Raw genomic sequence first — 25,615 nt, 5'->3', positions numbered from 1 at the left:
TGCTGGGCGGTGATCGGGACAGCGATCATGGCGGTGATCGAGACCGGCGGGGGTCCCCTCTGGTGCGGTAGCAGCGACAAGAGCAGCAGGATCGGTGGAAGTAGCGGCGGCGGTCCCGGCAGTAGGATACAGCAGGAGGTGAGGTCTGTTCACCAACTGCTGTTACTTAGCAACAACACTCGGCATGCAAAGCCAAAGGGCATGCTGGGAGTTGTAGTTTTGCAACAGCTGGAGTTCCAACTACAACTCCCAGCATGCCCTTTGGTAGTCTGTGCATGCTGGGTATTGTATTTATGCAACAGCTGGAGGCACATTTTTTCTACGAAAAAGTGTGCATCCTGCTGTTGCATAACTACAACTCCCAACATGCACAGACTACCAAAGGGCATGCTGGAAGTTGTAGTTGGAACTCCAGCTGTTGCAACAGCTGGAGGAACTTTTTTTTTTTTTTACGAAAAAGTGTACCTCCAGCTGTTGCAAAACTACAACTCTCAGCATGCACTGAGAGACTGTACATGCTGGGAGATCTAGTTTTGCAACAGCTGGAGGCACACTGGTTGCAAAACACTGAGTTAAGTAACAAACTTTCAGTGTTTCGCAACCAATGTGCCTCCAGCTGTTGCATAACTACAACTCCCAGCATGTATGGTCTGTCAGTACATGATGGGAGTTGTAGTTTTGCAACAGCTAGAGGTTTGCCCCCTCCCATGTGAATGTACAGGGTACATTCACACGGGCGGGTTTACAGCAAGTTTTCTGCTGCAAGTTTGAGATGCGGCAAAAATGAAATGCCAGGTGAAATACAGTGTGATAAGGTAAACTCCCCAATACAGGTCACCTGTCTAACCCAGGAAGAAGTGCCACCTATAAAAAATCTAAACAGACAAATCACCAGGTCCAGATGGCATTCACCCCCGTATTCTAAAGGAATTAAGTAATGTAATAGACATACCCCTATTTTTAATATTCCGGGACTCTATAGTAACCGGGACTGTTCCTCAGGACTGGCGCATAGCAAATGTGGTACCAATATTTAAAAAGGGAACAAAAGGTGACCCAGGGAATTATAGGCCTGTTAGTTTAACCTCCGTTGTATGTAAATTGTTTGAGGGTTTTCTAAGAGATGCTATTTTGGAGTATCTTAATAAAAATAAACGCATGACCCCATATCAGCATGGCTTTATGAGGGATCGGTCCTGTCAAACTAACCTGATCCGCTTCTATGAGGAGGTGAGCTCCAGACTGGACCAGGGGCAATCACTGGATGTCGTATATCTGGATTTTTCCAAAGCATTTGATACGGTGCCTCATAAAAGATTGGTGCATAAAATGAGAAGGATGGGGCTGGGGGAGAATGTGTGTAAGTGGGTAAGTAACTGGCTCAGTGATAGGAAACAGAGGTTGGTTATTAATGGTACTTATTCTGATTGGGTGACTGTTACTAGTGGGGTACCACAGGGGTCAGTCTTGGGTCCTGTTCAGTTTAATATATTTATTAATGACCTTGTAGAGGGGTTGAATAGTAAAGTAACAATCTTTGCAGATGATACGAAACTCTGTAAAGCGGAAAACACTATAGAGGACAGTGCACTGTTACAAATGGATCTGGATAGGTTGAAGGTTTGGGCTGGGAAGTGGCAAAGGAGGTTCAACACTGATAAATGTAAGGTAATACACATGGGGAGGAAAAATCCGGGCTGGGGTTATGTATTAAATGGGAGAACACTTGGGACGACTGACATGGAAAAGGACTTTGTAGTCTTAGTTAACAGTAAATTTAGCTGTAGTGACCAGTGTCATGCAGCTGCTGCCAAGGCTAATAAAATCATGGGGTGCATCAATAGGGGCATAGATGCCCACGACAAGGAAATCATTCTACCGCTGTACAAATCACTAGTCAGACCACACATGGAATACTGTGTACAGTACTGGGCACAAGTGTACAAAAAAGATGTAGTGGAACTGGAGAGGGTTCAACAACGGGCAACCAGAGTAATACTGGGAATGGGAGGACTACAGTACCCAGAAAGATCATCAGAATTAAGGCTATTTAGTTTAGAAAAAAGAAGGCTTAGGGGAGACCTAATAACTATGTATAAATATATCAGGGGGCAGTATAGAGATCTCTACCATGATCAATTTATACCCAGGACTGTATCTATAACAATGGGACATCCTCCTGAGGTTAAAATGCTATGCAGAAAAAAAAAATCTTACACTAGAAGTCATTTTTTGTAAATGTATTTTCTTTTGCAATTGCGCCACTCTGCATAGGTGCAGGTAATGATACATTTCCCACTATATCCACAGCCTTTTTATAACACAAATCAGGTTTGTTTGACAACGTCTGTGTTTATTAAAACCATGCTGCCCATCACCCCTATTCTTTTGAAGATACAAAGCTAAAGAACCTATTTGGTAGCTCTGCATTCTCTTGATCCCCTGTGAAAGGGCTTCCGGCAATTTAGTACACTGCTTGTGTCAGGGGCGAAAAATAGAGTTGATGGGATTTTGCCCTGAGGTCTTACCTCCTGACTTAAATAATAGACTTTTTAAAAACAAAATGTTTTTGCCCTCCTGACAGGATCATGAAGCCTCAGGTGTTTACTTTTATAATGTAATATCTTTATTTTTAAACATCATGCAGTCTCTGTATAAATTTTACACAAAAATATAAAAAATTTTAATAGGACACAAAAATTGCAATTTGTACCTCAACAAAGAAAGAGCTAGGTCATTTACATGCAGTCTAAAATAGCAGCAAGCAAGTGGGTATATTCCTTTAGAGTATTTTAAATCTGACTGGTATTTTCATGGTTGAAATCTTCAGCATTTCTGTGCTAAAAGTTAAGACATTTGCGGCATGCTACTGACTTCTGTGGTGGTGGCAGCAAAATTTTATTTCAGGTTACAGAACAAATTTTAGCAAATTTGTCAAATTTAAAGGAAACAAATCATCAGATTTTACCCTATATAACGCTTGGCAAAGCGTTATATAGGGTAGAATCTTTATTTTCACCATTCCCGGGGGACGCTCCTGCCCCCAGGGATGGTGAAGATATGAAGTTATAAACTAGTCACCACCGCCGCCGTAAGTAGTCACCTGGGCGGGGAGCTTTTCTCACCTACTCCCGTTCTTCGTCCGGCAGCGACGCCCCCTCCGCTTGATTGATGGGCAGCATCATCGCTCTACTCTGTCTGTTCAGTGAGCGGAACAATGACGCGGCCCATCAATCAAGCGGAAGGGGCGTCGCTGCCGGCCGAAGAACGGGAGTAGGTGAGAAGAGCTCCCCGCCCAGGTGACTACTTACGGCGGTGGTGGTGGTGACTAGATTATAACTTCATATCTTCACCATCCCTGGGGGCAGGAGCGTCCCCCGGGGATGGTGAGGACAACAATTCTACCCTATATAACGCTTTGCCAAGCATTATATAGGGTAAAATCTGATGATTGAGTTATGACAAAGTGAATTAAGGTGTGCTGGAAGGTCCTGCTCCTAGCTCTCATCTCAGAAGACAGGAGGTGAGAAAAACAAAAGAAGCTGAACAGGAGTAGTCGGGGATCGGTAAATATAGCCTTTTCCACTGAAGCCCCAGAATTTTTTTTTTTTTTTTTACAACTACCCTCCGCACTGTTGTAAACTATTTAATCCTTGATAAATAAGAGGTTGCTCACTGTGGTTTACATTAAATGAATAGAATTTGCTCCACCTTGTGGTCAAGAAAGTTGTTTATTAGAAAACACTATAATTCTACCATTACTAGCTGGATAGAAAAATGGAAAATTTAACCCAGATACAAGGCTGTCTCTTTAGGTTATGAAAAGAGAGGCAGAGTGTTCTGCGGCAAAAATCTAAATACGGTAGCTTCCAGAAACAAAAATCTTATTTTATGATTTCCCTTTACTATAGCACAGCCTGTAATAAATATGCCCTATGGATCTATATTAAATAGGCACTGTCAGATACAAAAACTTTTGATATGTTGTAAAGTATGCAAAAACAATATGTTTTGCAATTGCTTTCATTAGAAAATTTTCAGTATTTCATACTGAAAAAGCCAGTCAAAAAACTGCACCCCCTACCTGCTTGGACACATACTAGTCCTGAAGTGTCCACTGGTCATCACCTACGTCATGGAGACACTTCATGATTGACAGGGCTGCATGGAGGTCCAAGCTCACTCCCAGCCCCTTCACTCTACCTGACTGTTTACCTTCACTTCATCTCTTGTGTGAGAAGCAGGGGGGGAGGGGCAGGAGCACAGTGCTGGCAGTGAGCAGGACTGAAAAGAGGATTTTTTTTAACAAAAGTCAGTGTCGCTGCATCTATATTTGTGCGTGTGGATATCTATGTGTGTATATTGGTATGTCTATGTAATGTGTGTGTATGAATATATGAAGTGAATGTGTATCTATACAAACTGTGTGTATGAAGGTTGATCCAGAGATTTATTCTGATGCCATATTTGGAGTCGGGAAGGAATTTTTACTTTGAACTATGTTCATTAGGTTGAGCAACATATAACAGTTTTGTTTTTTTTGGGTGATCTGACAGGTACGCTTTAAAGGGGTACTCCGGTGGTCAACGTGTTTTTCCGTTTTTGACTTACCCTATTTGTTTTGTTTCATTTCTATTCTTGTTGTTTAGCCTACTCTATTTCCGTTCTTTGTTGTCTTTTCATCCCCCACTTTGTTTTCCTATCTTTGCTTCTATTTCCTGTTTCTTGCTGTGCTGAAAACTACAAATCCCAGCATGCCACATGCCTTGCTGGTTTGGGACGGCTCCTATTTTTTTTTTGTTTGTTCCGCCCTTTACCCATCTTACTATTTTCCCAGGTCAGCCCCCTTATACACAGCACACTAATATAATCAGCCTTGGTTGGGATACACTGTAATACACACACAAAAGGGACTACAACTCCCAGCATGTGTCATTCAGGAGTCTTCAGTCTGTGGTATAACACCAGCATGCTGCCTCTGTAGTCTCCTGGGGGTTGTAGTTCACCACACCTCTGTAGGGCATACACCAGTGTTTCCCAACCAGTGTGGCTCCAGGTGTTGCAAAACTACAACTCCCAGCATGCCCTAACAGCCTTTGGGCATGCTGGGAGTTGTAGTTTTGCAACAGCTGGAGGCATACTGGTTTGTAAAAACTAGCATACACACACACACACACACACACACACACACAACAGGGACTACAACTCCCAGCATGTGTCATTCAGGAGTCCCCCCTTAGCATAAAGGGGGAGATTTATCAAAACATGTGCAAAGGAAAACTTGCCCAGTTGCCCATAGCAACCAATCAGCTTGCTGCTTTCATTTTTATGAAGGCCTGTAAAAAATAAAGAAGCAATCTGATAGGTTGCTATGGGCAACTGGGCAAGTTTTCCTCTGCACATGTTTTGATAAATCTCCCCCATAGAAATCATTCCCAGTATGAGATTTATTCCCCTGCAGTCCATACATCCCCAGCCTGTGCACCTTCTCATCCTCCCCTTCAGATAACGCTTATCTTCTCTGTGAGGTCCTTCTCCTATGCAGACCTGCGTCCTTAGAATACAGAGCAGGGGGGAGGGGAGGGGGCGTGGCTTATTCCTCTCATGCAGACAAAAAAAAAAAAAGCTGTGACATCTTGTCCACAACAGACTCAGAACTGTGAACAACAGTAAAAGAAAACCCCCTGAACTACATAACTTCCTGCCCAACAAACAGGCAAGAAAAACACACACATGCTGCCAAAACATAACACATGTATATTGCAAAAAAACTAAACTTTCATAGAAGATGCCATATAGTCAAAAAAATTTACCACCGGAGTACCCCTTTAAGGATGCTTTTACATGGATTTTAGGGCCATTGGTAGCACTTGTGATTCACCACTTACTGCTGGGCTGCACTTGGACATCTTATGGTTTATAGGGAAAACCCCTATTGTTAAAATGTAGATTTTATGCTGAACCTTTTTTTTTTTTTGGTGTTTTTATAATGTTCCATTTTATTATCTATATGATCGTCCACTGAATAGTTCATTTATAACCGTCTTTACTTCTATAAATTGGAGAAGTCCGGGCCCCCTTTGCTGTAGTTTCCTGAGATTTCTGCTCCACTGAAGTCAAATCCAGGGTTCTGAAAAGGAGACATAAATGAGTTATGAGTTTAATAATGCACTCAATGCAGCCCACGACGGTTGTTTAGGGCGGGTTCACACTATGCTTTTTCCATCAATTTAGCAACCTCCAAATACTCCCAAGGGACTCCAAAAGGCGCAGAGAGGATGAGGAGTTATAGATGAATAAGCAATAACATTTATTTATAGAGCAACGCATTTCGACGCCAGGACGGGCGTCTTTCTCAAGTTCCCTGAAAATCGCTAATTGGCTCACCAACTAATTGACCAACTGATTAATAGATTATGAAAATAGTTAACTATTTTCATAATCGATTAGTTGCCTTTTAATTGATTAGTTGTTTCAGCTCTAGAATGCACAAACATGATCATGATGACCAATCTATGACATCATAGACAGTTACAGCTGTAGAACAGTCAGAACCACCAAAAACAAAGACAATGAAGTCAATACCAGTGTCCACTACAAGAATACCAAACTTGCACACACATTCATTCATGCCTATCTTTCTCCCACAACAAAGATTAAAAGGGAAACTGGCAGCCGGTTCACCAGCTCTAAACCAAATATGCGGGTGAACCTAAGGGTGTATTCACACCATTTCAAAGATCAGAGCTGGCTAATTTCAAAACCGGGTGCTCCCGTATCCCTGACGGACTTTATTTAAATGTGCCTGTTTTGTAGCCGGACTGAAAACTGTGGTATGCCGTGGTTTTCAGTTTGGCCATGAAACCGGATACGGGGCAAAAATGAGCTGACCGGAGTCACTATCTGACTCCAGCCAGCCATCTTCTGCATATGCATAAATCTTCATTCTCACTTTCTAATGACTTGAGAGCCTGTGCCCATGTGAGCACTCTACTAGAAAAGTAGATTGCTTACGTGGGCATAGGTTCCATGTCATCAGGACACGAGTGATACATTGTTTCACTCAGGCCTCTTGCACTATAACCCCATACAATGTGTGTGAACCGGCTGTCCCTTTACGCTAAAGCAAATTCAGTTATTTAGAGCAACCAAGCAGCTGTCACTAACGGAGACCTTTAAGAGAAGCCTTGGCATTCACATCTTGTCAAATTTTTTAGGGCATTGTCTGCTGATATACAGGGACTGACAAAGGGGAACATACCTATTCATTAGCTGCAAACACCTATGTGCTTGTCCTGACAAATATATTATATATATATATATATATATATATATATAAATATCTGTATTCACACACATTTTCTTATAGACAAGCGTTTCGCTGATCAGTTTGCACTCAATACACTTTTTTTTGCAAATTCATTAAAAAGGAAAAAGTAATATTTTTGTATGTAGATTAGTATTTAGGCTCTTTGTCATGACACTTGAAATTTAGCTCTTTGGGCCTCCAATTTCTCTTGATCATCCCTGAGATGTTACTGCACCTTGTGTAAGAAAGAAGACTTTCCTAAGTAAAAAACAGATAAAAGTCCATCTGGACAAAACAAAAACAAAAGTACTCAGACTGTGAGAAACAAGATTATCTGGTCTGATGAAGCTAAGATTGATGTTTTTTTTTTAACCAAAAAGTGTAATTTCTAAAGGAAACCGGGCATTGCTCATCAGCTGCCCAATACTATTATGCAGTTTCACTGACACCTCACAAGGGCTGTCTCAGTTGCTCTTTAGAGACTAGTCATTGCATATTTTGCTTTAGATGCTTTTTCTAAAATTGTGTAGCTATGTCATAGTCCGATAGAACCAAATAGCAGCACGAGCTGCTCGCTTGTATGTCATAGTCTGGATAAAGGAATACTGTAGAGGGATATAACTTAAGTTCTAGATTGCGGGGTGTGGGGTTGGGTGCAGGAAGCACTGTGCCGTCCACAGCAGGAAGCCAAGGCAGACACACCCCCTCCATGTATCTCTATGGGATACATGGGGGGGGGGGGGGGGTGTCGGCCGTCAAGTCATGCAGGGACGGAACACCCCCATCCTGCGGACTACCAGCAGTCAGACAGATGCACCCTGTCAAACCTGTCTCATCTGTGTAGATTGCAACCCAGGGAGGACTGAGCCAACTCCCACCGTATGGAAATACTAGGGTCTCACTTAGCCTTCCATACTTCCTATAGACCTCAGAGCAGTGGCAAGGTAGAAAGACTAAATGGAATTCTAAAGTCAAAACTGCTCAAAATGACAAGAGAGACAGGCATGATTTTGGTGCCGAGTCTACCAATAGCCCTGTTTAGTGTAAGGCACCCCCCCCAAGCCCCCACACAAGTTAACTCCATATGAGATACTGTTCGGTCCAGTCCTAGACTAGGGGTCTATTACCCACAGCAATTGAAGTTGAAATATGAGTCAATGGCCAAATATGTTGCTGAAATTAACAAACAACTGTCCAACATACGTGGTCAAGTCTTTGTTTCCCTTCCAGATCCTGATCTCATCGAAGGCTCACATTCCCTCAAGCTTGGCGACTGGGTCTTAACGAAGAAACACATCAGGAACACTATTGAACCCAGATATGATAGTCCGTACCAGGTTCTGTTAACCACACCCACCTCAGTCAAGTTAGAAGGGAAACCCACCTGGATACATGCATATCATTGCAAGAGGTTCAAGAGTAGCCTGGTTCCAGAAAAATAAATTCACCATGTTAATTGTGGGGTTACTGGGGGTTACAGCTGGTAGCCATAGTACAGTCCTCACCCTATGTGTTCTGGGTAAATATCTCCTTTCCCACAGCCACCTGGGATTTTGTTGTATGTCAGGCCATGACCTGTCCTAAGGGTACCACTATGTAAGGGGTCTGTGTACTTTTGTGTGTCACTAACTCACGCCATAAATGGTGTGAGTCCTGATCCCTGGTGGCATGGAACACTGGAGATGATTGGGGATATTTAATTTGTATGTGGGGATTTCAAACTTAGAGCCAGCTGCACAGGTAAATGTGTCCTGACAAAAGCAGTCATGCACATCATCTCACCTCGTGAACTTGTCAATCCCTGGACATATAACAAACACCGGGCCAAGAGGTAAGTTCCAGGTTCTTCCGATCCACATATATACATACATATATATATATATATATATATATATATATGCGCAATATTATGGTTCTTTAAACATAGGTAGGGACAGTATTAACCAAAAAAAGATAAGGCTATCTGAGAACCATTATCATATGGTCAACATGAAATACCAACACCAAAACAAGAGACCATACAAAGAGAAATCTAAATATTAAACAACAACAAAAAATGTGGTCTCAAATGGCTGGAGGTGCTCAACCCCAAATGCGGTTGTGCATTTATACTGGGGGAGCAGATCCTGCCCTTGTAGTCCGTTGCTAGGGGCGATCCCCAGCATAAAAATGCATACAATGGAGGATGCCTGCAGTGGACTACAAGTGCCACAATATAATCCTACACCAGATAAACGGTGTGGATGTGTAACAATTAGAATAATACAATCCAGAAATTTAGGTGCACTACCGTGGTAGATGTATACAATGACATTGGCTAATCCCTCAACACTGATGTTAAAATTGAGACATTCGCCAGTGTATACTTATATTAAAGGACACACCAGAGCCCGCACACCAACACCAAGGTTTCTCAGATGGTACGGGACCTAACGCTAACCTACCTGTGCGTGAAAAGCAAAAACCAGGGGCCAGTGGGCAATTACAGCAGCACTAGGTCGACATGCAGCCTGCTCCCAGTTCCCTCCAGCGTGACTGAGCACACATACAATGGGAGGAGGGAGAAAGGCTACAAGCCCCACCCAAGTTGGCTGATATAGGTGCATGGCCTCACAGGTGCAACCCTAATGCTGCCTGGAAAATGTTCAAGGTGCATTAACATATGGAGTTTACACACCTTCAAATATAAATTTTCAAACAACAACAAAAAACGTGGTCTCAAATGGCTGGAGGTGCTCAACCCCAAATGCGGTTGTGCATTTATACTGGGGGAGCAGATCCTGCCCTTGTAGTCCGTTGCTAGGGGCAATCCCCAGCATAAAAATGCATACAATGGAGGATGCCTGCAGTGGACTACAAGTGCCACAATATAATCCTACACCAGATAAACGGTGTGGATGTTGCACCTGTGAGGCCATGCACCTATATCAGCCAACTTGGGTGGGGCTTGTAGCCTCTCTCCCTCCTCCCATTGTATGTGTGCTCAGTTATGCTGGAGGGAACTGGGAGCAGGCTGCATGTCGACCTAGTGCTGCTGTAATTGCCCACTGGCCCCTGGTTTTTTGCTTTTCACGCACAGGTAGGTTAGCATTAGGTCCCGTGCCATCTGAGAAACCTTGGCGTTGGTGTGCGGGCTCTGGTGTGTCCTTAATATAAAGATACACTGGCTAATGTCTCAATTTTAACATCAGTGTTGAGGGATTAGCCAATGTCATTGTATACATCTACCACAGTAGTGCACCTAAATTTCTGTATTGTAAATATTAAAAGTAAACTTTATTAAGGTATCACAAAAAACTAAAAACATACAATAAAAAAACATAAAAAGTGTGTGGATACAACAAGAACTCAGGCAGAAAACAAGAGGGTGAGGGTACCAAGACAAGTCCTGAAATAGGGATTGTGGATATGGGCATGGAACTGAATGTCTGGAGATACGTGTATTAGCCAATGGAGTGGTACGACTGCAAATGGTATAAGACCAGTGATTGCTAAAGTAGAATCACTTCACAAAATGGTGTACTGAAATGCAGCAGATGATACAGGTATATCAACAGAAGTATATGTTGCCAGTAATAACTGCAAAGGTACATGGAAGCATAGGATAACCTAGAAACAAGATACAATCAAACAAAATTGCTATGCATGACCAATGCACCTAAGGGAGTACCTCTCACCTCCTAGGTATCTGAGAGGTACTCCCTTAGGTGCATTGGTCATGCAATACCAAAGTGGTGCACTGAAGTGTTATTTTAAAAAAATGTAAGCGAGCCCCTGGTATATTACTGCCACACACTGGACACCTGGTATATTACTGCCACACACTGGACCCCTGGTATATTACTGCCACACACTGGATCCCCTGACTATAATACTGCCACACACTGTGCCCCCTGAATATAATTCTGCCACACTGTGCCCCCTGACTATAATACTGCCACACACTGGGCCCCTGGTATATTACTAAAACATACTATGCCCCCGGTATATTACTGCCACACACTATTCCCCTGCATTACTTCTGCCCCACGATATGCCCCCGAATACATTTTCGACAAACATTGTGCCATGTACCGTCTAATTGTACCTCTGTGCCCCCTAAAACAATGAATGACGCCACAGTGCCCCCTAAAACAATGAATGACGCTACAGTGCCCCCAGAAATTAATGACACCACTGTTTCGCACAGAGGTAATGATGCCATTGTTTCGCACAGAGTTAATGATGCCACTGTGCCCCAACATGAACTTTGCCACTGTGACTCTACAGGTGTTGCAAAACAACTCCCATAATGCACAGACAGAAGGTCATGATGGGAACTATAGTTCTACAACAATTTAAGAATCACAGATGGATGACTGGCGGCCGCGGTCCGCATCTGGACTGCGGTCCACCAGTAGAGTACCCCTGGTCTAGGTGTTTTTATTTTTTGCAAACTCCAGATGTTTTTCGACACTGCTATAAAACCCAGATTGGTGCAGGGATTGTTGACCTCCTGGAAGTTTCACCCATCAGCACACAGTGTATTTGGAGCTCAGCCAGAGTGGCCATTGGTTCTTCTTCCCTTCTCTTATAAAGGCTCTTCTCCCCCGAATTACTTTGTTTGGTGGAGTCCTGGTTGTTTCTAAGTTCTTCCACTTAAAGGAGTATTCTAGTCAAAAGTAACTTCATTCCGTTATCCCCGGGCTGCAAAAAACACAGAAAACAAACATTAACTTACCTTCGTCCGTTCCCCTGTTACAGCTGTTCGGTTCTCCGGTCCGGTCTTCTTCCTGTCATGTAAGAAACCCGGGCAGCAGGGAGAAGGCGGGTCCCAGCCTCCTTACATGAGAGTGCACTCAGCCTATCACAGGCTGAGGCGGGACCGCAGTGTGACAATCCGTGCACACACAAGATGGAAGACCACCGGACCGGAGGACCGAACAGCTGTATCGGGCGCAACGGGGGAATGGAGGAAGGTGAGTTAATGTTTTCTTTTTTTTTTTTTTTTTTTTGCAGCCCGAGCACAACAGAATGAAGATACTTTTGACTAGACTACTCCCTTAAGAATTATGAAAGCCACTGTGCTTTTGGGAGCTTTCAGTGCAGCAGAATGTTTGGAATTCTTCTCCATATCTGTGCCTTCACACACAAACCTGTCTCTAGGTTCTACAGGCCTCATGGCTTGGTGTTTGCGCTGATATGTATTGTATGCTGTGTTATAGACAGGACTGTGTCTTTTCAAATCATGTCCAAACAGCTGAATTTAACCCAGGTGACTATTTAACATGTAAAAACCATCTCTGAGATAATCAAAAGAAATTTGAGGCCCCCAGTGCCAAAAGTCAAGTGTTACAGCAAAGGGTCTGAATACTTATTTTAATGCAAAATGTTGGTTTAGTTAGTAGTCGTTTTAGTTCTAGGCCTCAATACAACAAACTGTGAAAAAAAGTGAAAGTGTCCACCCATCTATGTTTTATGTGTTTTATGTTCTATGTTTTATGTGGACATGTTTACTGGGACAACAGGGGATCAGACTTGCAACTGATATCCTAGTGGTTATTAAAACTGTGCTTTATGTTGGTCAAAAGGTAATCTGCCCCTAGACATCTTATTCCCTATCCAAAATGATAGGATATAAGATGTCTGATCCCTTGGGGGTTTGGGGGTCAGGCCGCTGGGACCCCCAGCGAACTCCAGGCCAGCATCCCAGCATTCTCAACATTTATGTTCAGAAAGCCAGGTACGGGGGGGGTCGTGGTTGTGACATCACACCTTGCCCCCTCTATTCTTGAATATGGAAGGGGGCATAACGAGCGACCACAGCCATCACCCCCTCCCATAGACATGAATGCAGGGGGCGTGGTGTGACATCATGACCATGGCCACCTGATCCCAGTGTTATAAACAAATGTTCAGAACGCTGGGGTGCCGGCCCGGAGTTCGCGGTGGGTCTCAGTGGCCAGACCCCCCCACGATCAGACATCTTATCTCCTAGCCTTTGGATAGGGGATAAGATGTCTAGGGGCAGAGTACCTCTTTAAGTCACTACACATATGCATTTCCCCAGCATCCTTCCCCTACATGTACTATCTTCACCTACTGTATGTGTCTAATTAGCGATTTTCTAATGATAAGAACTATATCAAAAGAAATCCTCAGTGATGCTCAATAAACAAGCAGTGCTGGGAAGCCTGCAAGATCAATCTAGTACACAGAAATAGACATGACCGAGGCAGGGAGACTCCTGGTGGCTGACAAATGGAAAGACAGCAACATTTTTAATAGAACTAAACTGCATTTTGAATAATGCTCATGTATGAGAATACGTTTTATGAAAAGTTAGTGACTATAAAAAATGTTTGACCTCTATTGAGCAATGCAAGTCTATCAATATATTTAACATCTCCAATGAGAGTATTCTTGATATACACATTAAATGGTGTGAACATAACTTTATTAAAAATTTTTATTCCAGAATAATTATACTTTAGTGCATCACTTTGAATGGCCCCCCTATGAGACTTCTTTAACCATTGTGCCAATATGTGAGACTTTTTACAAATGCTGTCCACCGGTCTGGGCTGGTGTAGATCTGCAACAAATTGAGGGCTTTGCTACAGATCGCACATGATAAATTCCTGCCCACTGCAAAAAGTTAACCAGACTATGGCATAGCTACATCATTTTTGAAAAAGCATCTGAAGCAAAGTCACAATGACAAGTCTTTAACCCCTTAAGGACTCAGCCCATTTGGGGCTTAAGGACACAGACAATTTTATTTTTACGTTTTCGGTTTTTCCTCCTCGCCTTCAAAAAATCCTAACTCTTATATTTTCATCCACAGACTAGTATGAGGGCTTGTTTTTTGCACAACCAGTTGTCCATTGTAATGCCATCACTCACTTTACCATAAAATGTATGGCGCAACAAAAAAAATACTATTTGTGTGGGGAAAAGAAAACGGCAATTTTGCAAATTTTGGAAGGTTTTGTTTTAACGCCGTACAATTAACGGCAAAAATGATATGTGTTCTTTATTCTTTGGGTCAATACGATTAAAATGATACCCATGATAATATACTTTACTATTACTGTTGCGCTTAAAAAAAATAAAAAATCGTAAACTGTTTAACCAAATTAGTACGTTTAAAATCCCCCTATTTTGAAGACCTATAACTTTTTCATTTTTCTGTATAAGCGGCGGTATGAGGGCTCAATTCTTGCGCTGTGATCTGTACTTTTTATTGATACCATATTTGCTAATATATAAAGCTTAATACTTTTTTTTATAAATTTTTGGGGAATAACATTATAAAAAAGCAGCTATTTTGGACTTTTTTTTTTACGTTCACGCCGTTCATTAACATTTTATTTTAAATAGTTGGGATATTTACGCATTCGGCGATACCAAATATGTATATAAAATATTTTTTCTTACACTTTTTGGGGGTGAAATAGGGAAAATGGGACAATTTACATTTTTATTGGGGAGGGGGTTTTTCAAATTTTTTTTACTTTTATTTATTTTTTATTTTTTTTACACTCTAATAGTCCCCATAGGGGACTATTTATAGCAATCATTCGATAGCTAATCCTGTTCAGTGCTATGCTGTGTTATCGGTCATCTTCTGCTCTGGTCTGCTCGATCGCAGACCAGAGCAGAAGACCCCGGGAGACGGCCGGAGCAAGGTGAGGGGATCTCCGGCCGCCATGCTGGATGAACGGATCGCCGCGGCAGCGCTGCGGGTGATCCGATCATCCATGCAAAGTACTGCGATGCTGCAGATGCCGTGATCTGTATTGATCACGGCATCTGAGGGGTTAATGGGGGACATCCGCTATCAGCAGCCGAGACATGACGCAAGCATCGCTCTGATGCTCGCGGTTATGCATAGGACGTAAATGTACGTCCTGGTGCGTTAAGTACCACCTCACCAGGACGTACATTTACATCCTGCGTCGTTAAGGGGTTAAAGGAAATCTGTCACCAGTGTAACCTGCATTAACCTATGTACTTACCTTGTCCAGTTCCGTGGCGGGGATCTCCATTAAAGGGGTATTCCGAGCAAAAACATCTTATCCCCTATCTTATCTATGCGTAGCAGCGTCTGAAGTTTCGGAAACCGCCGGGCTTCTGAGACGGGGATGTGATGTCACACCACAAGCCCCCTCCATTAATTTCTATGGGAGGGGGCGATGGCGGGGGGGTCCCAGCGGCGGGCCTCCCCGCGATCAGACATCTTATCCCCTATCCTTTCGATAGGGGATAAGATGTCATTGCCCGGAATACCCCTTTAAGCTTCAGCTCCGGGCCTGGCTTGGGGCACGGACAGAGCTTAGTGAAGTCACTGGTGCTGTTCTCTAGCAGCAGAACCCAGCAGGGAGCAGTGGTGACATCACTAAGCTCTACTCATGTCCCAAGCTGCTGCTCTCTGCTGGGTCTCACAGCAGCTGTGACGTCACTAAGCTCTGCCCGTGCCCCAAGCCGGGCCAGAGCTGAAGCTTAACAGAGAAGATTACCAGAGATCCCCACCACAGGACGGGACAAGGTAAATACCGTTGTCATCAGTGCCACCTGCACTACCTGTTGGTTCCGACAGGTTAGTGCAGGTGACACTGGTGACAGAGTAATAAAGAGACAAATCGTGTGGCAAATTAACACCACAAAAACAGGGTAAAACCTGTGTGGAGCCTTGTGAGAGGTCAGTGAATTGGCATAGTGGAAAGGTAGACCTGGAGAGCAAGAGGACTGAAGGCAGCTGAAGCAATGGTGGGCTCACATATGAGAGATGACACAAGACCACATAAAGATTTACAATTTGGCTGCCCTGTGCTAAGAGAAGCAAGTATCCAAATGAAAAAGCGAACCAGGGCCATGATTGTTTTGGAGCAGATGGGAAACCATACAATAGAGCAAAGGCCATGTTACAAGTATCCTACAGCATTATTCTTACCTCTCTCTGGAATCTTTCCAGGGTCAGTTTCTTCTGCATCTCATCTTGAACCCAAGGATCAGCGGAGTACTCTCCTTCTAGTAAAGAGGGCCAACAATTGCCAGCATCTCGGTTAGACTTGGTTAGAACTATCCGAATAAGTTTTTTGTCCTCTAGATCAGGCAAAAAAAAAAAAATTTTAATTAAAAAACAGACCATGAAGAAAAATGAAACTTATTACAATATTAACACACAATTTCAGACAAAAACAAAACGGAAATAAGTGCATGTTTTTATTTTTATTATCAAATTGAAACTATATCAATTGTTTTAATTGAGTCTCATTTCCATTACAATCATTTCGATATAGGGGATATGGGCTGGGCTAGAGGTGTAGTTTAGGCTCCTTTTTTCTTTTTTGGGGGGCATTTTCACACCAAAATACGTCAAAGTGTTTTCCCCCCTTTGCACAGAGTGAAAGGTTCAGGCCCGCTTCCCATTTTATCGAGAACAGCCAGGTGGGTACTAAACCATAGTGTGCATTGTGGACAACATGTGACGAAGCTTTACGTATCACAAGGCATAAATCTTCTCACTGGTAAATCCGTCATATTGGAAAGAGTCATTAAAAAATTGTGTAGCTGGGTCATTCTCCAATACCTGATGGTTGCAGATCGGCGATTTAACATAGTTGTTTATAACCAGAGCTGGGCGGTATGACCAAATATGTGTATCACGGAATTTTTGTAACTTATGGTGGTTCCACGGTATATAACGGTATTTCTTCCACCTCCACCCCCAAATCATGTTACCCGCCAGCGCTGTTCTGCTCCCCCCAAATCATGTTACCCGCCAGTGCTGTTCTGCTCCCCCCAATTAATGATCAGCCCAGCAGGGTACTACTCACATATGTCACCCGCAAGCACTGCCCTCCTATTTGTTGGGGGCCGCCTTCGTTGGAACTCTATACTGTACGCCAGTGGTCTCCAACCTGCGGACCTCCAGATGTCGCAAAACAAACTCCCAGCATGCCCGGACAGCTAACGACTGGGAACGTCTGAGAGCCGTCAGCCTATCACCGGCCGCAGCGATGTCCCGCCCCAGCCAGTGATAGGCTGAGCCCACTGTCATGTAAGAAGCCGGATTCTTACATGACAGTGGGCTCAGCCTATCACTGGTCGGGGCGGGACATCGCTGCGGCCGGTGATAGGCGTACGGCTGTCCGACGTTCCCATCCCCAGCGTAAGGCCGACGTAGGTAAGTTAAAGTTTATTTTCTTTATCTTTTGAAGCTTGGGTATAGGGATACAGCGTACAGCAGTGGTCTCCAACCTGCAGCTGTTGCAAAACTACAACTCCCAGCATGCCCAGACAGCCGTTGGCTCTCCGGGCATGCTGGGAGTTTTAGTTTTGCAACATCTGGAGGTCCGCAGGTTGGAGACCACTGGCGTACAGTATAGAGTTGTAGCGCAGGTGGCCCCCAACAAAGAGGAGGAGGGCAGTGCTTGCGGGTGACACATGTGAGTAGTACCCTGCTGGGCTGATAATTGGGGGGGGGGGGGAGCAGAACAGCGCTGGCGGGTAACATGATTTGGGGGGGGAGCAGAACAGCGCTGGCGGGTAACATGATTTGGTGGTGGGAGCAGAACAGTGCTCGCGGGGCACATAGGATTAGTTCCCCGATGTGGGGACAGCGCTGTGCTGATAATTCACTCCAGAGGGGCCCAACCGGTATTGTGATATGGGAAAAATTCATATCGCGCAGCCCAAAAATTTCAGTATTCGGTATGAACCGATATACTGCCCAGCCCTATTTATAACAACTGTGAAAACGGTTTACGATTATCCAGCAACTAAACATTGGGTCCTCTAAGCTGGGTTGAAATAAAGGGTTTCCTTAAAATGTTATCTGTGAGGAAGTGGCAGGTAAAAGAAGCTCTCTATGGTAAAGCACTGCAAAATCATAGGAACCATAGCGGGGTGGGAATGTAAAGAACGTGACTGGTGATTGTCTAGCAAAGGGATGTAGGGCAGGGAGATTCTGGGGAATGACCGCTCAATTGCAACCTGTGGCTTTAGAGCACCATGGCACCAACCAACCAACATGTGAACAGAGCATCAGCCTGCTGCAAGCACATCCAGCTCAGAATTTTCTCTTGCAAATTTCAAGTGGTATGTCTGTAGGGTGCAAAAGTGTGCAGATTTACCATTTGCACAGTAAACAAGAACAAAGTGACTCAAGGAATGGTTAGGGCGGGGGTAAGGAGCCTCTTCCCAAATATTATTGTGTACACAACAATGTTGAACGTGTAGTGTAGACCCATCTGCAGCCTTCCTAGTATTAGAGTACGTAGATGCTTCCAATGGGTGGCAGGAATTTGAGCGGCGCTGAACTGGATCAGGAGAACGACATAGAGCTAGAAAAGGACTTCTTTATTTGGATAATGCAATGCATTTCCCTACTTGTAATGCAGCTTCCTCCGGCATGGCTAACAATGAGAAACTCCCAGAATTTATACTGAGGGGTTAACCCTTACAGGCACAATTTAACCAATCACATACAATAAAAGATTAACACTTAAAAAGCACAATATATCCACTAACAGACCTACAATACTCAGAATCAATGCTAACAACAACTAAAAACATTACCTTCAGGTTTTTGTTTATATACAAATATTACATTGAAAAAGAAGAAAAAAAATTATCTTTTCTTTCCTTTCTTCTCCTTTTTGTGCATATATTATACAATTAAACAAAATGATAAAAAAAAGGGGTATACAAAAGCGTAAGGAAACGCAGTGACCTATTCATATACAAATTCAATGAACATTTTCTATTGTTTCATTCAAACCCAACGGAGTGAGTGCAGCTAATTTGTGGATCAGTCGCTGATATCTATTACAGCTATCCTCTGGAACAAACTCTAATATAACTAATCTTAAAGGGGTTCTCCGGTGCTTAAACATCTTATCCCCTATCCAAAGGATAGGGGATAAGATGCCTGATCGTGGGAGTCCCGCTGCTGGGGACCCCCGGGATCATGCACGCGGCACCCCGTTTGTAATCAGTCCCCGGAGCGTGTTCACTCCGGGACTGATTACCGGCGACTACAGGGAGGGCGGCATGTGATGTCACACCTGCGCCGGCGTGTGACGTCACGCTCCGCCCCGCAATGCAAGCCTACGGGAGGGGGCGTGATAGCTATCACCTTTTTATATGTACAGACAAAATAGCCCTCGGATAGCCCTTTTCTAGGAACTGTGCCCTCAGGACAGCAGGCTTACTGTCCACAAGGGATGCCCCTCAGCCAACTCAGGTAGATGGCGCTATAAAGAAGTCCTTTTTTAAGCTCTATGTCATTCTCCTAATCCTGTTCAGCGCCGCTCAAATTCTTGCCACCCATGGGAAGCATCTACGTACTCTGTCATTTGTACAATGTTTTCCATGTGCTTGTACTCTTAGGATCAGTAATAGTGATATATAGTATTAAAGGGGTACTTTACCCACCCTCCAAAGGATAGGGGATAAGATGTATGATCGTGGGGGTCCCAACGCTGGGGACCCCCGCATTCTACCATGTGGCACCCACCTGTAACAGCTTCCGGAACCACTGGAGGCCCTCAGGCTAATACAATCCCGACCACGAGGACGGAAGATCTTGACGTCACGACTCTTCCCCCGTGTGACGTCACACCCGCCCCCTCAATGCAAGTCTATGGGAGGGGGCGTGACAGCTGTAGATAAGATGTCTAGGGGTGGAGTACCCCTTTAACCATAGTATTTTGGATAGTATTTTAACCAAATCCAGGAGCAAAACCAACAAGGAAAAACTATACTAGAAAGTTTGGCACCTTTTTCATTGTTTTGGTCCCACCTGGTTTAGGTATCAGTAAAAGTTGGGCTCTCCAGAGAAAAGGCAGGGAAATGTATTACCATCCTTGCCTTCTAGATCAATGTATACACAGAACTCATTAAAGGGGTAATCCGGTGCCAGAAAGAGGTTTGTAAACAGGTTTGTAAATTACTTCTATTTAAAAATCTTAATCCTTCCAGTACTTATAAGCTGCTGTCCGCTCCACAGGAAATTCTTTTCTTTTTTAATTTCTTTTCTGTCTGACCACAGTGCTCTCTGCTGGCACCTCTGTCCATGTCAGGGAATGTCCAGAGCAGGAGCAAATTCCCATAGCAAAGCTATCCTACTCTGGACAGTTCCTGAAACGAACAGGGGTGTCAGCAGAGAGTACTGTGGTCACACAGAAAAGAAATTAAAAAAGAAAAGAACTTCCTCTGGAGCAAAAGCAGCGGTTAAGTACTGCAAGGATTAAGATTTTAAAATAAAAGTAATTTACAAATCTGTGTAACTTTCTGTCCACATAAATCTCACCTAATGTCCAAGTGCTTTCATCACTGATCGTAGCATCGTATAACCGTCCCTAAAGAATACAGGATTTCATTAATAAATAAGGCACTAGCTTTATAGTTAAACAAAAAAAAAAAATAAGGTTTCACATTTAACAAGTCCCTGTAATTGGAATAAAAATAAACATTTGACATTTTGCACAGACAAGTGATAAGTTTAGATTGTTCCAGGTCTCACGCTCGAGTAGTACAAAAGCACCGCACTTCACTCCCTAGCTGCCCACTCCGTCTGACTTTTCATTCAAGAGACATGGGTTTAAGTGACATCTGGGGAGTCAGGTGTGCGCTGCTGTGCATGTCACTTGTAATTTGCAATCCCAAAATGTGTCAAGAGTAAGACCTGGTGTGATCTAAACTTTTGATTGGTCTGGACAACATGTCATAAGTTCATTCAAATGACAGTGACGCATTAAACTGTCTAGGTTTAGCTTCACACAAGTGTAATATGTGCACATTTTTGTGTCTGCATTACAGCCGAGTCTCCGATTGTTCTTTACTGACACAAACTGATATCATCATGGATCCCTGAAACTTAAAGGGAACATGCCTTGAGATTTGACTTTATATAAAGTGTGGCAAAGCATTATATGTGCCAAAATCATCTTCCTCACCATTACCGGGGCACATTCCTCCCTGCAATGATGGTAAGGATATAAAAGTTAGAAAGTTCCCCCCAGTTGCCCCGAAAGTAGTCTCTTGGGCAAGGAGCTATACTTACCTGGTCCTGTCTTCTCTGACTATAATCACCCCCCTTCAGCGTGATTGACAGCCCGCATTACTGCTCTGCTCCTGAAGCAGACAGAGCAGAGCGATGGTGCAGGCTGTGTCTGGGCTGACAATCACGCTGAGTGGGCATGATTACAGTCAGAGAAGACGGGACTATGTAAGTATAGCTACATAAAAAATAGCACTATTAGCGCGATAAGTATGTTAGAATGATTATTATAATGATTAAAACAGTCACAGAAAGTGTCCTCATCTTCGTTCATTCAAAATTAAGCTTTCATATTCAAAACTGCACTAGGAAACAGTAAAAGAACGTCTGTGTTGGGGTAGGGTCACATGTACCACATCCGCAGTGTATCTGACACTGCGAATGCACTACTGCCTGTCCCTAGTGTGCTTTCAACTGTGCCCAAGTCTCTTGTGAGCAATCCACTACGTGCACATGCATGCATGTGCAGTGTATGCCACACATCGTGGCCGCTCTCGGCCTAGCTCAGGGAGCGCGGCCCCGATGCTCCCTCTGTATCTGCACGTAGTGTTCCATCCACACAGCATCATTTTTCGAATGGAATTTGGCGGAAAGATTCCCCCCCCCCCCCCCCCCCACCCCAGAAATCTTGTTGCAGCTTCATTGTTTTCAATGGGATTGTAATGCACCGTGAACATGGCAATATCTCCACAGTGGAAACATTTGCCGCGGAAATTCAAATTCCCACAAAATGAACATGTCAGTTGTTTCTGCGGAATCTGCTCAGAAATGGATTGCATCTATGGAGACAGCCCATTTTCGAGCAGTCCCACTGCCGGCATGTTCTGCTGCCTATAGAATGTCCACTATATGAACAGGGCTAAGGCTAGGTTCACTGTGCTAGGGCTAACGTCAAACGAATCTGTCGGCATCCTGCCGAAAACGCAATGCTGAGGCGTATCAGAGGACACCATTCATTTCCATGGAATGTGTCACCGTTCAAGCCTGGACAGTAACTGGGCTCCATGGAAACGTTACAGTATAAGTCATCGTCCCGTTTTCTGCAGGATACACCTGAAGGAAGCCCTAACGCAGTGTGGACCTCACAACAAGCAATTGGGTTCTACAGCCCCCGAAGATCACATAATCTGGTATACCAGCGTTTCCCAACCAGTGCGCCTCCAACTGTTGCAAAACTACAACTCCCATCATGCCCGGACAGCCAAAGGCTGTCCGGGCATGCTGGGAGTTGTAGTTTTTCAATAATTGGAGTAACACTGATATTTAAAAAAAAACAAAAAGGGGTGCCGTTGCCCATAGCAACCAGTTACTTTATGAAGAAAAAAACTGAAAGATGAAAGATGTGATCTAGTTGCTATGGGCAACTGCACAGGTGTTGATACATCTTTACCATATGGTTGCCCCCATATAAGTAATGATCCCATGCACCTGTATGATGTGTGTGTCCCGCACAGTCAATGCTATGTCCCTGATGCCCAGTTTACAGCGTATATCTCGGCTCTGGGTACCAGGGGGCACCTGGACTTCTATAAACACTTCTTCCATGGTCTGGTACCAGCAGCCCCAGGGAGTCTTGCATGGCACCACCCCGCTCTTCTCATCGAAATTCACCGACATTACATGTAATGCAGCGTCCAGATACTGAAAATAAATGTAAAGACGCCGAGGCACTGCACGCATGCGCAGTACTACAGCATCTATCACAGCTCAAATTCCGTCCTTCAATAAAAAATACGCATTATTTTTAAAATTCCGATTATAAGTTTAGGTAAAAATAGTGTTTTGGAAAAGATAAACGACTTTTGGTATAACGATATGAACCGTTTTCTCTTACAGTGGCTCCTATTGGCTTTTCAGGATGTCCATCATTATTTTAACCAATAGGAGGCCGCGTTTACAGACGTACAAAGTCCCTGCTACGGGATTTCACTTCCTACCATTCCCTTTCAGGCGTTTTAGGCTCCACCTACCGGCTGAAATAGCTGTTCTATCGTGTGATTGGACGGCTGGTGTTGATCGCTGATTGGCTGAGGCGCCCGTTGCTGGACGGGAGTAGCTCTGCTATTGGTCGGCCGCTGGGATGCGCTGTTTTTAAAGCAGAGATCGGAGTTTAGAGCGGAGGTTTGTGTGTAGTCAGTAACCGGTGGTGGTGAGTGACCAGGAGCCGGTACGGGAGTCTACTAGGATGTCTTTTCCTAAGGCGCCTCTAAAGCGGTTTAACGAGCTTGTTGGTATGTATTAGCGCATGTGCGGTTTTTCCTTTAGGTGTGTACATGGGTTGAATTATGATTACATCGGTCCTGGGACAGTTATGTCACTTAGTCTGTAATCTATTATTGGGGCAGGACATTTCTGTTGTGAAGCTGACATCTGTGTGGTCCCCTATGGTACATTACTATTTATATTCTTTTACAAAGCACCAACCTATTCTGCAGCGCTGTACATAGGGGTGAATCAGGACACAGTATGGGGGAGGTTTATCAAAACCTGTGTAGAAGGAGTGGAGAGCAATAGCACCAATCACAGGTCTCTTTAACCCCTTAAATGGGCAGTCACCAACTTTATTTTTTGATATGTTATAGTACAACATATCTCTAATATACTTTTATTATTATTTTTTTTTCATTAAAAAGGTTACATTTACATTAAAAAACCGGCCACTGAAAAAGGTCTGATTTTGGAGTGGCAATCAGTCATTTTTCAGTTAGGCTGCACTCGCTCCCTGCCTGTCAATCAGACAGGCGGAAGCGAGTGCATTGGCTCCCCGGCCACTGGCTGGGAGGCCACTCCTCCCGCACATCGCCGCCGCCTCGTTGCCGCCGCTGTCCCTGCACGCCCGCTGCCGGACTCTGCAGTAACTGCAAGTGTAATGAGGGAAAGGGGTATTTCCGGGGGGGAAACGGGCTAGAAAAAAAAATAGGATGGTGGGAGCTACCCTTTAAAGGAGAACTCCGGAATATAAAAATTGTCCCCCATACTGCCGGCAGTAAAAAATAAAATAAATAAAGATGTACATACCTTCCTCCGGGGCCTCGGGTAACTGGCTCCGGTCTCCGCCGTGATCCACTTCCTGGTTGCCGGTGGTCGGATGAATCATACTGCGCTCAGCCAATCACCGGCTACAGCGAAGTCAGACTCGGCCGGTGATAGGCTGAGCAGCAGTGTGAAAACGCTTCAGGACACAAAATTCTTCACTACACCGGCACCTGTGGTCGGGGCCGAAAATGTCGCACTGCCGCTCAGCCTATCGCCTGCTGAGTCGGGACTTCACTGCGGCTGGTGATTGGCTGAGTGCAGTAAGACTCTCCGACCACCAGCAACCAGGAAGTGGATCACGGCGGAGGCCGGAGCTGGTTACCGAAGGCCCCGGGGGAGCGGAGGAAGGTATGTACATCTTATTTTTTACTGCCGGCACTATGGGAGACAATTTTTATGTTCTGGAGTTCTCCTTTAAGTACCAAGGACGTACAGGTACGCCTGTGGAAATTCTGGTCCCCTGCTGCTCGCTGGGGGAGGGCGACCGGGATGGGATACGATGCCTTCTGAAATCATTATCCCCCCCCCATATATGTTGGCAATCGTCGCAAACTGCCGGTCAATTCACACCAGTGATTCCAGGTCAATCGGGTCTCCGGTGATCCAGATAAAAAGGTGATGGGTGGTGTCCGAGACAGCACCTATCACCCTTTACGAGCAGGAGTGAGGTGGCAAGGACAGAACGCCTGACCTATCACTGTCCTGCTGTGCGGTGATCGGGGCCTTACTTCGGCAGAGGTCAGTGGGGGTCCCCTCAGGCATGTGGCAGGATCAGGACTGCAGCGGAGGTGATGGAATACAGCAGGAGGTGAGGCCTGTTTGCTGTCTCCTGTTGCTAAGCAACAACTCCTAGCATGCACAGCCAAATGGCATGCTGGGAGTTTTAGTTTTGCAACAGCTTGACGCACAGCTACAACTCCCAGCATGCCCTTTGGCTGTCTGTACATGCTGCGAGTTATGGTTATGCAACAGCTGGAGGCACTTTTTTTTTCTATATAAGTGTTCCTCCAGCTGTTGCATAACTACAACTCACAGCAGGCCCTTCGGCTGTCAGTGCATGCTGAGTTGTAGTTTTGCAACAGCTGTAGTCTCACTGGTTGCGAAACACGGAGTTTGTTACCTAACTGTGTTTCACAACCACTGTGCCTCCAGCTGTTGCAAATTGCAACTCCCAGCATGCACTGACAGCCAAAGGGTATGCTGAGAGCTGTAATTTTGCA

The 25,615-nt window shown here is 44.4% G+C and overlaps 2 protein-coding genes across 4 annotated transcripts in view; one reads left to right on the top strand and one right to left on the bottom strand.

Moving 5' to 3' along the window:
* Nucleotides 1-3,383: 3,383 nt before the first annotated feature.
* Nucleotides 3,384-25,615, bottom strand: part of NUDCD2 (NudC domain containing 2) — a 61,710-nt gene continuing 39,478 nt past the window's right edge. Inside the window, exons 2-5 of one of the 2 annotated variants that reach the window (XM_056516657.1) lie at nt 23,330-23,444; nt 20,610-20,658; nt 16,245-16,396; nt 3,384-6,130 (exon numbers count right to left, since the gene is read on the bottom strand). In XM_056516657.1, the coding sequence (XP_056372632.1) occupies nt 6,053-6,130; nt 16,245-16,396; nt 20,610-20,658; nt 23,330-23,444 (394 nt within the window). In that variant the 3' untranslated portion in view covers nt 3,384-6,052. Of the gene's footprint in view, nt 6,131-16,244; nt 16,397-20,609; nt 20,659-22,787; nt 23,185-23,329; nt 23,445-25,615 lie in introns of those variants that run through there. The other variant, XM_056516656.1, reaches the window with a different exon arrangement.
* Nucleotides 23,404-25,615, top strand: part of LOC130267237 (hyaluronan mediated motility receptor-like) — a 63,090-nt gene continuing 60,878 nt past the window's right edge. The window contains exon 1 of one of the 2 annotated variants that reach the window (XM_056516655.1): nt 23,404-23,590. In XM_056516655.1, the coding sequence (XP_056372630.1) occupies nt 23,545-23,590 (46 nt within the window). In that variant the 5' untranslated portion in view covers nt 23,404-23,544. The remainder of the gene's footprint in view (nt 23,591-25,615) is intronic. The other variant, XM_056516654.1, reaches the window with a different exon arrangement.

This window comes from Hyla sarda, chromosome 4, assembly GCF_029499605.1.
Source record: "Hyla sarda isolate aHylSar1 chromosome 4, aHylSar1.hap1, whole genome shotgun sequence".
Taxonomy (NCBI): Eukaryota; Metazoa; Chordata; class Amphibia; order Anura; family Hylidae; genus Hyla; species Hyla sarda.
The sequence above is the reverse complement of the archived record's forward strand: the minus strand, read 5'-3'. Positions and strand labels throughout refer to the sequence as shown.